Source organism: Aquarana catesbeiana, linkage group LG01 (genome assembly GCF_042186555.1).
Source record: "Aquarana catesbeiana isolate 2022-GZ linkage group LG01, ASM4218655v1, whole genome shotgun sequence".
NCBI classification, from domain to species: Eukaryota; Metazoa; Chordata; class Amphibia; order Anura; family Ranidae; genus Aquarana; species Aquarana catesbeiana.
The window spans coordinates 759,193,267-759,206,400 of record NC_133324.1 but is presented as its reverse complement, the minus strand read 5'-3'; the positions used below and the strand labels follow the sequence as shown (position 1 = coordinate 759,206,400).

Sequence of the window (13,134 nt, the reverse complement as noted above, 5' to 3'; positions counted from 1 at the left end):
TACCGTGGGTTCCTTCCCTGGCTTTGGTAACGTAATTATCAAAGCATTAAGCATTTCATTGGGGAGAGAAGAGGAGGAGGCAACGTCATTGCACATTAGTGTTAGGTATGGTGCTAGGGTAGTGCGGAACTGCTTGTAATGTTCACCTGTGAGGCCATCTGGACCAGGTGATTTGTTGGGTGGTAGAGTAGAAGTGATATTTAGAATTTCAAGGGAAGTGAGTGGCTTGTTTAGATCTGTGATATGTTGCTGAGAGAGAGTAGGAAGATTAATTTCTTTTAGGAAAGAATCAATATCTTCTCTAGATGGTTGGGCGGTATTGATATCATCTTTCAGGTTATATAAGGATTGGTAGTAGTGGCTAAATGCCTCTGCAATGGTTTGGGGGTCCATGAGTTTTTGGTTTGTTGCGGGGTGAAAAAGATGTGGGATTTTAGTTTTAATATGATGACCTTTGAGTCTAAGTGCTAGTGCTTTCCCTGCTTTGTTTCCTGTGGCATAGTGATTGGCTCTATATCTTGTTTGGATGTTGTTATGGGAGTCTAAAAGCATGTTTCTTAGTTATTGTCTAAGAAGAGTCAGTTTGTCTTTTAATTTAGTATCAGGGTTGTTCTGTTTTTTTTCATCTAGCTTTTTAATAGTGGATGTGATATTATTTACACGTTGTGATCTCCTTCTCTTCTCTCTAGCAGTTAATTGGATAATAATCCCTCTAATGAATGCTTTATGGGCATTCCATAGGGTAATATTGTTGGATACTGATCCAGTATTTATATAAAAAAATTCCTCAAGATATCTACGAATATAATCTGAGTTTTCAGGGGATTGAATAATTGCTGCATTGGTTCTCCAAATCTTAGTATGTGCATGGTGTGGACTATCCGTGACCTCAATTGATACTGGTGCGTGGTCCGACCAGGTGATTGTTCCTATGGAGGAGTTTGAAATTTTTGTCAGAGTCCATTTGTCCACAAGAAAATAGTCAATCCGGGTATATGAGTTGTGTCTATGTGAGAAAAAAGAGTAGTCTCGTTCGGTGGTATGGTGGCATCTCCAAACGTCGTAAAGATCATTGTTTCTTATGAAGGAGCCCATGGGTGACGTCAGTCTGGATTTACGGGATGACGTGTTAATTTCGTTGTCTGGTACTATATTGTAATCGCCACATATGATGAGGCTTCCTTGACGAAAGTTGATAAGTTTCTTCATTAATTTAGTTAGAAATCTGAGCTGTCTCGTGTTGGGTGTATATACATTGACAATGGTATATCTGGTTTTGTCCAGGGTACAGTCTAGGACCAGGTATCAGCCTTCTTTGTCCGTTAGGCTGTCGTGTAACGTAAAGTTGAGGGAGTTTCTAAATGCGATCATAACTCCATTTCTTTTAGTGGGACCTGATGCTTGGCAAATGTGGGTAAATTGACGATTAGTGCATTTAGGTTCCGCTGATTTTTTAAAGTGTGTTTCCTGTAGGCAGAGGACATCACAGTTGGATTCTCTGGCTGTACGCCACATAGATGCTCTTTTAGCAGGATGGTTAAGGCCCCTGACGTTGAGGGTCAGGAATTTAGGCATTCTGCTTGGTATGTGGTAATGTGTGATAAGAAATGGTGGTACTCACGATCAGGTGTATCCGATATGATTTTCAGTATGATTCAATATGTGAATTCTCCAGTTGCGTTGTATTCAGGTGCTCTCAGGGTGATGAGGTAAAATGAGGAAGAAAGGGTTGAAAAAATAAAAAAATTTTAAAAAGTTAATAGAATGCAGTATTAAACAAACTGTCGGTAATAGATCGATAACTGTTGACAGCCAATCACAACTAGGCTGCAGTAAGGATTTGCGGGGTGAAAGTTTGTGGTGTAATATGCAACGAGCAAGGCATCCGATCGGACGAAGTGTTACATGGGTTTCAATGTTTTAACCGCCATGTAGGAACGTGTTAGAGTTTCCCAGCTGTGGGATTATCAGGTGTGTTGCGGGCAGACCCTTTTTGATTGGAGATGGTCGTTTCAGGTGGTTCAGGTATGATTCCCCAAAGATTGAGAAGTATGATTCCTTCCTGAACCGTGGAGATACTGTGTCTGACTCCATTTTTGGTAACCAGAATTTTTGTGGGGAAACCCCATTGATACGGGATTTTATGGTTATTAAGCGGTTTTGCGATGGTGTTCAGCTGTCTACGCAGCTGTCTGGTGTATTGTGAAAGATCAGCAAACAGTTGTAAGTGACTGTATGGTGCCGGGAGTTTTCCTAGATGCCTGGATTTGAACAAGAGTTGATCTTTGGCATGGAAAAAATGGACCCTCATGAGGACATCTCTGGGTACATCCACGGAGAGGTGTGGCGGTTTGGGAATGCGATGTATGCTTTCTACTGGTGCCAAATCTGGTAGAATGGTAGAAATCAATTTTCTGGCATACGCATTTAAATCTTGTGGCATAACATTTTCAGGTATTTTTACGTTATTTCGGCGGGACCTGTCTTCAAGGTCCGCCATTTTGGCTTTCATCCACTGTTGTTCTTCATGTGTGTGGTCCTGCGCCTCCACCAGGTCGTTTACCGTTTTGGCCACATTACCTATACGGTTTTCAATCTGATGTACTTTCTGACCCAAATGCTGCATATGAGAGGAGAATTTTGTGAACATGGATGCTATGTCATTGTGGAGTGAATTCTGCAGTGTGATGACCATCTCCTTCATTGTGGTGTCTAATACTGGCTGATTAGTAGTGGGGAAGGCAGCTATGGCAGATGGCTGTGCTGAGGTGAGGGAAGAAACAGGACTCACCTCCGTATTGGCGTCTGTAGAATCCAGTCACATCCTCAACTATTACCGGCTGATATTGAAGAATATGGTGGATTAGATTCAGAGGATGGATGCTGTAAAGAAATTTTTGGTTCATGGGCGTCAGGGAGGTCAGTGTAGGCCGAGGCCGTTCTGTGTACAGGGCTGCAGGCGCCATCTTGGAATTCTGTATCTGACGGCATTGTGAAGAAGTCAGTCAGTTTCTTCGGCGGCCTGTATTCTTTTCGTTTGTGAGTGTGATATGACATAGCTGTGTCCTTTATCTATGATTCTGTGAGCTTGTCTGCCATTGAGAGGTGCCTGGATGGCGGTTATGCTGTTATATTGTCCGATCGGTGTAGGAGCTGAGGAATCAAGCATCCATCTTGCTCGGCAGTTAGCCACGCCCCCCTTAAGAACACAATTTTAAACTAATTATTTCTTACCATGATCTATGACTAAACAGCAGCCATTCCTGATTACCAGTCTGAAACATAAAAAAAAGCTGTCTTTCTCCTAAGGCAAGTTGTCCACCATATCTCAGTTTTAAAATGTCACATGGTATATGGGAGTGAGGGGTAAATTGTTATAAACAAATCCTACACATTCTGTAATTATGAGTAGAAAATATGAAACATTTACTGTATATGGAAAAAAGTAAAAGCATGGGTTGTTTTCATTTGAATTTCGTGTGATTTCCTGAAATAATGACAACATACAACACACAAAACAAATGGACAGAATTTTATTCATATTAAGTAACACTAAAACCACAAAGTAAATTTTATCAGAATGGCAAAGCTCTGCATATGTAGTATGCAAAAATTTAAAAAATCGAAATCATTAAAGGACAACTATTATGCCAGACGTTCTAATGATTCTGCAAGCAATGCACTGTTTGACATAACACTTGCACAATATTATTCTGTTTTAAGAAAAACAATTATAGAAAAAACTATTTAAAATGGTTGCAAATTCAAAGCTAATATCTCCTTCTGCAAACACATTTATATTAATCAATAAACACTGACGTAAATGAGTTTCCTGTACAATGTCTTAAAACCTATTAAATAAACATTCACTTACATATGATGCATCATTTTATAGTTAATTACATTAATAAATGTAATTCATAGAAAACATAATTTAAATTAAAGCATACATAGTTACCGAGTAAATAAAATGGAAGAGGAACAAAAACAAGTATTGTACATACCGAATGTCATTTTTACACTAGTAAAAAGAATAGAAAATGACCTCATGGAGATCATATGCCATACTGTAAACTTGTCTGCAAATATACATTTTAAGCTATGATAACATTAGTTGACTGTGGGTAAGTAGTAGATATTTATACTAGCGCATGGCTAAGTTTCACTTCAGTTGTTGTGTCTGACTCAACTCTGTAGATACTTTTTTGCATCTTTGTTTTACAGGAAATAAAATAACAGCTGGATTCCAGCCTATGATATATGAAAACACTGGATGAGAGACATCAAATCTGCCTTTATACCATCATTTAAAAATCCATAGAGTATGGGATTTAGACAACAGGAGACCATACCAAGCAAGTGACAGATGCAATAAACTAATTTGAAATGTCGATTGGAAATTAGGTTGGCATTAAAATCAGTTACAAGGTGAAAAAGGTGAAGTGGCATCCAACTGACAGCAAAAGCCAAGATCAATACTGTCAGCCTGCAGAAAACACGCCTAGACCTTTTTTTTATTCGGGTTATGGATTTTGAGACAGAATTCATGTTGCTTAGTTCAGAGTTCTCTTCCGGCTTCATTTCAAAACATATGGGTACTCCGGGTAAGTAAACACTGGAAGGTAAAGTGTGAAGACTAGAGGGCAAAGTATGACTCCTTTCTGTAGTTGATGTTTCTGGGATATCCCCAGTATTACTCTCTTGGTGTCTTCTCAGAATTGCTGGGACAACACTGGCTGATTTTTTGCTGTAGCGCTTTCTGTGTTTGCGTACACAGGAGTAGCTCCACCTCCGACTACTACAGATTTCCACAACAGACCTGTTAGTTTTAGGATGCTGAAGGGTCAGATTAATCATCTCATTTTCTTCAACCTTAACATCTCTGTTTGGTAACCTTGAACTTATGCTTCTGCAAACACTTGTATGACTTATGGTTAAACAGGACAGTGGCAATATGTACTGTACCAGCAATAATGATATGGTGAAAGCAATTCGGTATGAATCAGAGGGCCATGACTCAATGCACAGGTAACTATTCATCATGGGCTCTAAGTTGAATGCTTCCCTCAAATTAATGATTTTATGAAAAACTGGCAAAGGAGAACATATGGTGAAGCCTAGAGTCCAGACAGTAGCGATCAAAAAGTACCCATGGTTGGCAGTTAAATTGGTAGATAGTGGATTTTTAATCATATGGTATCTCACCAGGGCAATAGACATGAGCATTAGTGTGGAAATGAGAACAGAAACACATTGAAGAAAAGGCACAACATGACACATAACTTCACCGAAGATCCATTGGTCGAGTAAGACGCATGTCAATGTAAAGGGAGAACAAAAGAGTACAACAAGAATATCTGAAAAGGCCAGGTTTCCAATGAGGTAGTTGATTATTGTCTTTTGTTTGCGCTTTCTGAAAATAGCCAAGAGAATAAGGAGATTCCCCATAAATCCAAGCAAGCTTACAAAGGTGTACAGCCCAATTAGAAAGTATCGTATGTCGTCCACGCTACTGTTATAATCCTCCCATGCAGGAAAATTGGTGGTTGTTATATCCAATGTGCTGTTTTCTTCTTTTGTGCCTGTTCTGTTATTAAAGTCTTTCACGTTAAAATCCATTTCACAGCTCTGCTTTGAGATACAAAGAAAAGCAATTAGTAAACCTGTGTAAAAGTAGCAACATTCTAAAAGCTACAGTAATGAGTAGCTGCTGATGCCAAAATAACAGTATAAGTTTTGCTTAAGATACATAAATACACACTCATGTACACACACATACACTATATTCATTTTACAGCATCACTGGCATTCATCCATTCAATAAACAGGAAAGCATTGTGTTTCGTGATATTTTTTGTGATGGAAAAATAATTCATTTAAATAATGACAAGAAAACTATTATGCTATGGCAAATAAAAGAAAGGAAGTTTGAAAAGCCAGAATTCTAAGCATTACTCATAAGAACTGGATCATTACTGACTCAGTTACATTATGACTTTGTAAAAGATGTTGAACTTTACATCTCACTGTAAATTAACCCTGGAAATGGTGTGGTTATATATGTGGGGGGTACCTAGGTCAGGAGTGAACAGACTACACACTCTGAAATGCACATAAAGCTCTGAGCCATCCGTGCATGCTGTAATGGACATCAGGGGGAAGATTCACTAATACTGGAGCACTCCAAACCTGGTGCAGCTGTTCATGGTAGCCAAACAGCTTCTAATTTCAGATTGTTCAATTAAGCTTTGACAATGAAACCTGGAAGCTGATCGGTTTCTATATAGGGCTGCACGAGATTTTACATGCTCCAGTTTAAGTTCCCCCACCCCCAAGATGTGTGGAATAACCAAGGGTTCTAAAACATAAGTCACTTGTGTTTTTAGAGACATGACTGGCTGGACTTCAGTCATTGAGAAATGTTCCTGCATCCTTATGCCCTGTACACACGGTCGGACATTGATCGGACATTCTGACAACAAAATCCATGGATTTTTTCCAACGGATGTTGGCTCAAACTTGTCTTGCATACACACGGTCACACAAAGTTGTTGGAAAATCCGATCATTCTGAACATGGTGACGCAAAACACGTATATCAGGACTATAAATGGGGCAGAAGCCAATAGCTTTCGTTTCTTAATTTATTCTGAGCATGCGTGGCACTTTGTGCGTCGGATTTGTGTACACACGATTGGAATTTCCAACAACGGATTTTGTTGTCGAAAAATTTTATAGCAAGCTCTCAAACTTTGTGTGTCGGAAATTCCTATGGAAAATGTGTAATGGAGCCTACTAGGGATGAGCCGAACACCCCCTGGTTCGGTTCGCACCAGAACCTGCGAACGGACCGAAAATTCGCACGAACGTTAGAACCCCATTGACGTCTATGGGACTCGAACGTTCGAAATCAAAAGTGCTCATTTTAAAGGCTAATTTGCATGGTATTGTCCTAAAAAGGATTTGGAGACCCGGGTCCTACCCCAGGGGACATGTATCAACGCAAAAAAAACTTTTAAAAATGGCCGTTTTTTCAGGAGCAGTGATTTTAATGATGGTTAAAGTAAAAAAAAAAAAAAAGTGAAATATTCCTTTAAATATCGTACCTGGGGGGTGTTTAAAGTATGCCTGTAAAGTCGCGCGTGTTTCCCGTGTTTAGAACAGTCCCTGCACCAAATCTCATTTTTAAAGGAACAAATCTCATTTAAAACTGCTTGCGGGTTTAATGTAATGTCGGGTCCTGGCAATATGGATGAAAATCAGTGAGACAAACGGCATGGGTACCCCCCAGTCCATTACCAGGCCCTTTGGGTTTTGTATGGATATTAAGGGGAACCCCGCACCCAAATTAAAATAAGGAAAGGTGTGGGGCCACGAGGCTCTATATACTCAGAACAGCAGTATACAGGTGGTGCAAACAAGACAGGGACTGTAGGTTTGTTGTTAAGTAGAATCTGTTTTGTCATTTTGAACGGGTACATTTTTAACGTGTTTAGCTCCAGCCAAAAAATCTTTTTTAAGCTTTTTGGAAAACATAGGGAAGGGTTATCACCCCTGTGACATTTGTTTTGCTGTCTTTCCTCCTCTTTAGAAGATTTCACCTCACTTTTTGTCCCAATGACAAATGTTTTTTGAAAATTTGGGTTTTTTTGTGGAACAAGGATTGGAAAGCATCAGTGGAAAGGAGAAATGTTTTTCCCATATTAACTCTTACAGGAGAGAATTTCCCTTCCTAGGGGTAGATTTCATCTCACTTCCTGTTGTCTCCTTCCGTTTGCAAGTAGGAGTCGTTTGTAAGTTAGATGTTTGAAAGTAGGGGCCTGCCCTATATACTCAGCATAAATTTGGCCCTTAGGTGTTGTTGTGACCACAACAACGTAAGCCCTCACAGGGCCCTGCTGTGAAATATTAGATCAAGAATTGTAATTACATGCCCCTGTTGAACAGGGGCAGAAAAACTGGGCCTTTGGTGGTGGTGGTGGTGGTGCTGGTGCCACAACACTGTAAGTCCTCACTCGCTCTTGGTGGGTGCAGAAATGGGCCCTGCTGTGAAATATTAGATCAAGAATTGTAATTACATGCCCCTGTTGAACAGGGGCAGAAAATTGGGCCTTTGGTGGTGGTGGTGGTGGTGCTGGTGCCACAACACTGCAACCCCTCACAGACACTCTAGTTGGAACGCAGGAACGAGCCCTGCTGCAAAGTATTGCATCAAAAATTGTAATTACACGCCCCTGTTAAACAGGGGCAGAAAAATTGGGCCTTAGGCACTGGTGCTGGTGCTACAACACTGCAACCCCTCACAGACACTCTAGTTGGAACACAGGAACGAGCCCTGCTGCAAAGTATTGCATCAAAAATTGTAATTACACGCCCCTGTTAAACAGGGGCAGAAAAATTGGGCCTTAGGCACTGGTGCTGGTGCTACAACACTGCAACCCCTCACAGACACTCTAGTTGGAACGCAGGAACGAGCCCTGCTGCAAAGTATTGCATCAAAAATTGTAATTACACGCCCCTGTTAAACAGAGGCAGAAAAATTGGGCCTTAGGCACTGGTGCTGGTGCTACAACACTGCAACCCCTCACAGACACTCTAGTTGGAACGCAGGAACGAGCCCTGCTGCAAAGTATTGCATCAAAAATTGTAATTACACGCTCCTGTTAAACAGGGGCAGAAAAATTGGGCCTTAGGCACTGGTGCTGGTGCTACAACACTGCAACCCCTCACAGACACTCTAGTTGGAACGCAGGAACGAGCCCTGCTGCAAAGTATTGCATCAAAAATTGTAATTACACGCCCCTGTTAAACAGGGGCAGAAAAATTGGGCCTTAGGCACTGGTGCTGGTGCCACAACACTGCAACCCCTCACAGACACTCTAGTTGGAACGCAGGAACGAGCCCTGCTGCAAAGTATTGCATCAAAAATTGTAATCACACGCCCCTGTTAAACAGGGGCAGAAAAATTGTGCCTTAGGAATGGGTGGTGGCGCCCAGAACCAAAAATGTTCTTTCAAGCTATCAGCGTGATGATTGAGGAGGAAGAGGATAATTACTCAGGGATAGTCACTCAGCATCAGCATAGGCAGTCTTTGAAGGGATCTGAGATTTTAAAAAAAATTATTCGGTTACATCAGCATCAGGTGCTTGGTAGCTGGTGGTGATCCAAGACTGATTCATTTTTATGAAGGTCAGTCGATCGACCGAGTCGGTGGACAGACGCACCCTGTGATCGGTTACAAAGCCTCCAGCAGCACTGAATGTGCGTTCCGAAAGAACGCTGGATGCAGGACAGGCCAGTAGCTCAATTGCATACTGTGCAAGCTCTGGCCAGTGATCCATCCTCAAGACCCAGTAACCCAGAGGATTTTTGGTGGGAAAGGTGTCCAAGTCTGATCTTGCCCCTAGGTATTCCTGCACCATGTAAAACAGATGGTTGGCGATGGTTGCGGACCAAAAAATTGTCTGAACGCATCCGTCAGACGGCCACCTTCTCCACCGCTCCTTCTTTGACTGACTGAAGCCTCAGCAACACGTTGTCCAGAAACAGGAGTTTGTAACCTCCCAGTCTCTGGGAACGCGTTGCACAGACCTTTCTGCAAGGCCTCCCAAAGATGTTTCATCCTCTGCTCCCTCTGCGATGGCAAGATAAGGTCCGCAACCTTACCCTTGTAACGTGGATCAAGGAGGGTTGCCAGCCAGTATTGGTCCTTCTCCTTGATACCACGAATACGAGGATCCTTACGCAGGCTTTGCAGGATCAGGGAGGCCATGCAGCGTAGGTTTGCTGAGGCATTCGGTCCGGAGTCCCCTGGGTCACTAAGGACGACATGGTCCGCAGCCACCTCCTCCCAGCCACGTACAAGTCCATGTGTTTCTTGGGACTGATCCCTTAAAGACTGCTGCTGATGCTGAGTGCCAGGCTCCACCTTCATACTGACACAATCTTCCTCCTCCTCCTCCTCCTCCTCCTCCTCTTCCTGTGTGATCGGCGGGCATGCAGAAACACTGTCTGGATAAAGGGGGCCTTGAGAGCTAAGGAAGTCCTCCTCTTCCTGCCTCTGTTCTGCCTCAAGTGCCCTGTCCATTATTCCACGCAGCGTGTGCTCCAACAGGTGGACAAGGGGGACAGTGTCACTGATGCATGCACTGTCACTGCTCACCATCCTCGTGGCCTCCTCAAATGGTGACAGGACAGTGCATGCATCCCTGATCATGGCCCACTGGCGTGGGGAAAAAAAACCAAGCTCCCCTGACCCTGTCCTGGTGCCATAGTCGCACAGGTACTCATTGATGGCCCTCTGCTGCGTGTGCAGCCGCTGCAGCATGGCCAACGTTGAGTTCCACCTGGTGGGCATGTCACAGATTAGGCGGTTCTTGGGCAGGTTAAACTCCTTTTGGAGGTCCGTCAGCCGAGCACTGGCATTATATGACCGGCGGAAATGCACACAGACTTTCCTGGCCTGCCTCAGGACATCCTGTAAGCCCGGGTACCTGCCCAAGAACCGCTGCACCACCAAGTTAAGGACGTGAGCCAAACAGGGCACATGGGTCATTTGTCCCTGTCGGAGGGCAGAGAGGAGGTTGGTGCCATTGTCGAAAACCACCATTCCTGCCTTAAGTTGGCGTGGCGTCAACCACCTCTGAACCTGCCCCTGCAGAGCTGACAGAACCTCTGCCCCAGTGTGGCTCCTGTCCCCCAAGCACACCAGCTCAAGCACCGCATGGCATCTTTTGGCCTGTGTACTTGCGTAGCCCCTTGAATGGCTACGGAGCACCGCTGGTTCCGAGGACAAAGCACAGGAAGAGGCCATGGAGGAAGAAGAAGAGGAGGTGGTGGAGGAGAGAGGTGTGTCACAATCATTAGCATTTTGGAGGCGTGGTGTCGGAACAACCTCCAACACTACTGCACCTTGTCCTGCATCCTTCCCAGCTGCCAGCAGAGTCACCCAATGCGCCGTGAAACTTAAGTAACATCCCTGTCCATGCCTGCTGGACCATGAGTCAGCGGTAATATGCACCTTACCGCTGACCGCCCTGTCCAGCGAGGCATGGACATTGCCTTCCACATGCTGGTAGAGAGCCGGAATCGCCTTCCGTGAGAAAAAGTGGCGTTTAGGTACCTGCCACTGAGGAACCGCACATTCCACAAACTCACGGAAGGGGGCAGACTCTACCAACTGAAAAGGCAGCAGTTGAAGTGCTAGCAATTTTGCCAAGCTAGCATTCAACCGCTGCGCATGTGGATGGCTGGGAGCAAACTTCTTTTGGCGGTGCAGCAGCTGGGGCAGGGAAATTTGCCTGGTACAATCTGACATCGGTGTACCAAAAGCAGATTGCCCACAAGTACTTGGCTGTGACACACCTAATTCTACACCTTCATTCCTCTCAGTGCAGGTCTCAGAGAGGACTGAAGGTATAGTGGGGTTGGAGATCTCAGCTGATGAGGAGCAAGGAGAGGTCTTTTAGATACGCTTGCCAACGAACTGCATGGCAGGTCAACATATGTCTGGTCAAGCATGTGGTACCCAAGCGGGAGATGTTTTGGCCACGCGAGATACGCTTGAGACATATGTTGCAAATAGCAGCGGTGCGATCTGATGCACTCGTCTCAAAAAAGGCCCACACCAAAGAACTTTTTGAATAACGCGCAGAGACTGCAGCGCCCTGCACATGTGGAGCTTTGGGGTGTGATGTAGTCAATGTGCTGCCCTTAGGCTGGCCCCTGGAGGGCATCCTGCCTCGTTGGTGATGTGCCGCCTCCTCCTCCTCCTCCTCTCTCCTATCAGGCACCCATGTTGAGTCAGTGACCTCATCATCCCCTCCCTCCTCATCACTGGAGCAAACCTGGCAGTATGCTGCAGCAGGGGGAGCATGACTGCCAGATTGCTGTCCTTCTTGGGCACCCCCTCTGTCTGCGCTCATGTTACTGCCTTCATCGAGCTCAGCATCATCATCAGAGCCTTCCAAACACTGGGCATCCTCCTGGAGCATGTGCCCAACACTGTAGTCAAACAGTTCGAGGGACTCCTCAGGAGGACATGGTGGGGCTAGGGAAGGAGTCACTGATGACATTGAGCCAAGGGAAGAGGCCGCTGCTTTGCCAGACAAAGTACCCTGGGCATGGGTGAGAGAGGATGAGGAGGATGAGGACGGCTTGGTCATCCACTCGACCAAGTCTTCCGCATGTTGTGGCTCAACACGGCCAGCTGCCGAAAAAAAGCCCAAGCGTGTCCCACGGCCACATGCTGATGAGGATGCACCGTCTCCATGACCAGCACTAGACACAGAGCCTGCTTGCCCTCTCTTATTGGCTTGTGACTGTCTGCCTCTCCTTCTTGGCCTTCCAGACATACTAATGGCCTGTAGCTGCACTAAGCTGGGATATGTATATATATATATATATATATATATATATATATGTACTGATACTGCAGCTAGCAAAATCAACTGCCTGCCTGTAGTATGAGAACACCACCAACCTTCTACAGGTAGCTTTAGCTGAACACTGTGAGGTGGACGCACCCCACTAACTTGTAGGTTTAGGTGAACACTGTGAGCAGGACACACCCCACTAACTTGTAGGTTTAGCTGAACACTGTGAGGTGGACGCACCACACTAACTTGTAGGTTTAGCTGAACACTGTGAGGTGGACGCACCACACTAACTTGTAGGTTTAGCTGAACACTGTGAGCAGGACGCACCCCACTAACTTGTAGGTTTAGCTGAACACTGTGAGCAGGATGCACCCCACTAACTTGTAGGTTTAGCTGAACACTGTGAGCAGGACGCACTGCACTAACTGTAAATAGTCTAGCTGCCTGACTGTGGTACTAATAGGATCAAAAGAACACCAGTAATTTTCTTCAGGTAGCTGTATATACTGTAACAAGACAAGCCTGCCTGTCAGTAAGAAGATAACAGGAACAGATCTAGCTGAACACTGTGAGCAGGACGCACCGCACTAACTTGAAGGTTTAGCTGAACACTGAGCAGGACGCACCCCACTAACTTTTGTAGGTTTAGCTGAACACTGTGAGCAGGATGCACTGCACTAACTGTAAATAGTCTAGCTGCCTGACTGTGGTACTAATAGGATCAAAAGAACACCAGTAATTTTCTTCAGGTAGCTGT

General features: G+C 44.4%; 1 protein-coding gene across 6 annotated transcripts in view; it reads right to left on the bottom strand.

The window, feature by feature from the left end:
- The window catches only part of NPY5R (neuropeptide Y receptor Y5), a 232,788-nt gene that overhangs the window by 27,644 nt on the left and 192,010 nt on the right, over positions 1-13,134 (bottom strand). For 3 of the 6 annotated variants that reach the window (XM_073606063.1, XM_073606054.1, XM_073606052.1), the window contains exon 2: positions 3,518-5,628. The exons of 1 other annotated variant lie outside the window; for it this stretch is intronic. In XM_073606063.1, the coding sequence (XP_073462164.1) occupies positions 4,252-5,619 (1,368 nt within the window). In that variant the 5' untranslated portion in view covers positions 5,620-5,628 and the 3' untranslated portion in view covers positions 3,518-4,251. Of the gene's footprint in view, positions 1-3,517; positions 5,632-13,134 lie in introns of those variants that run through there. 2 more of the 6 variants (XM_073606058.1, XM_073606061.1) reach the window with 1 other exon arrangement.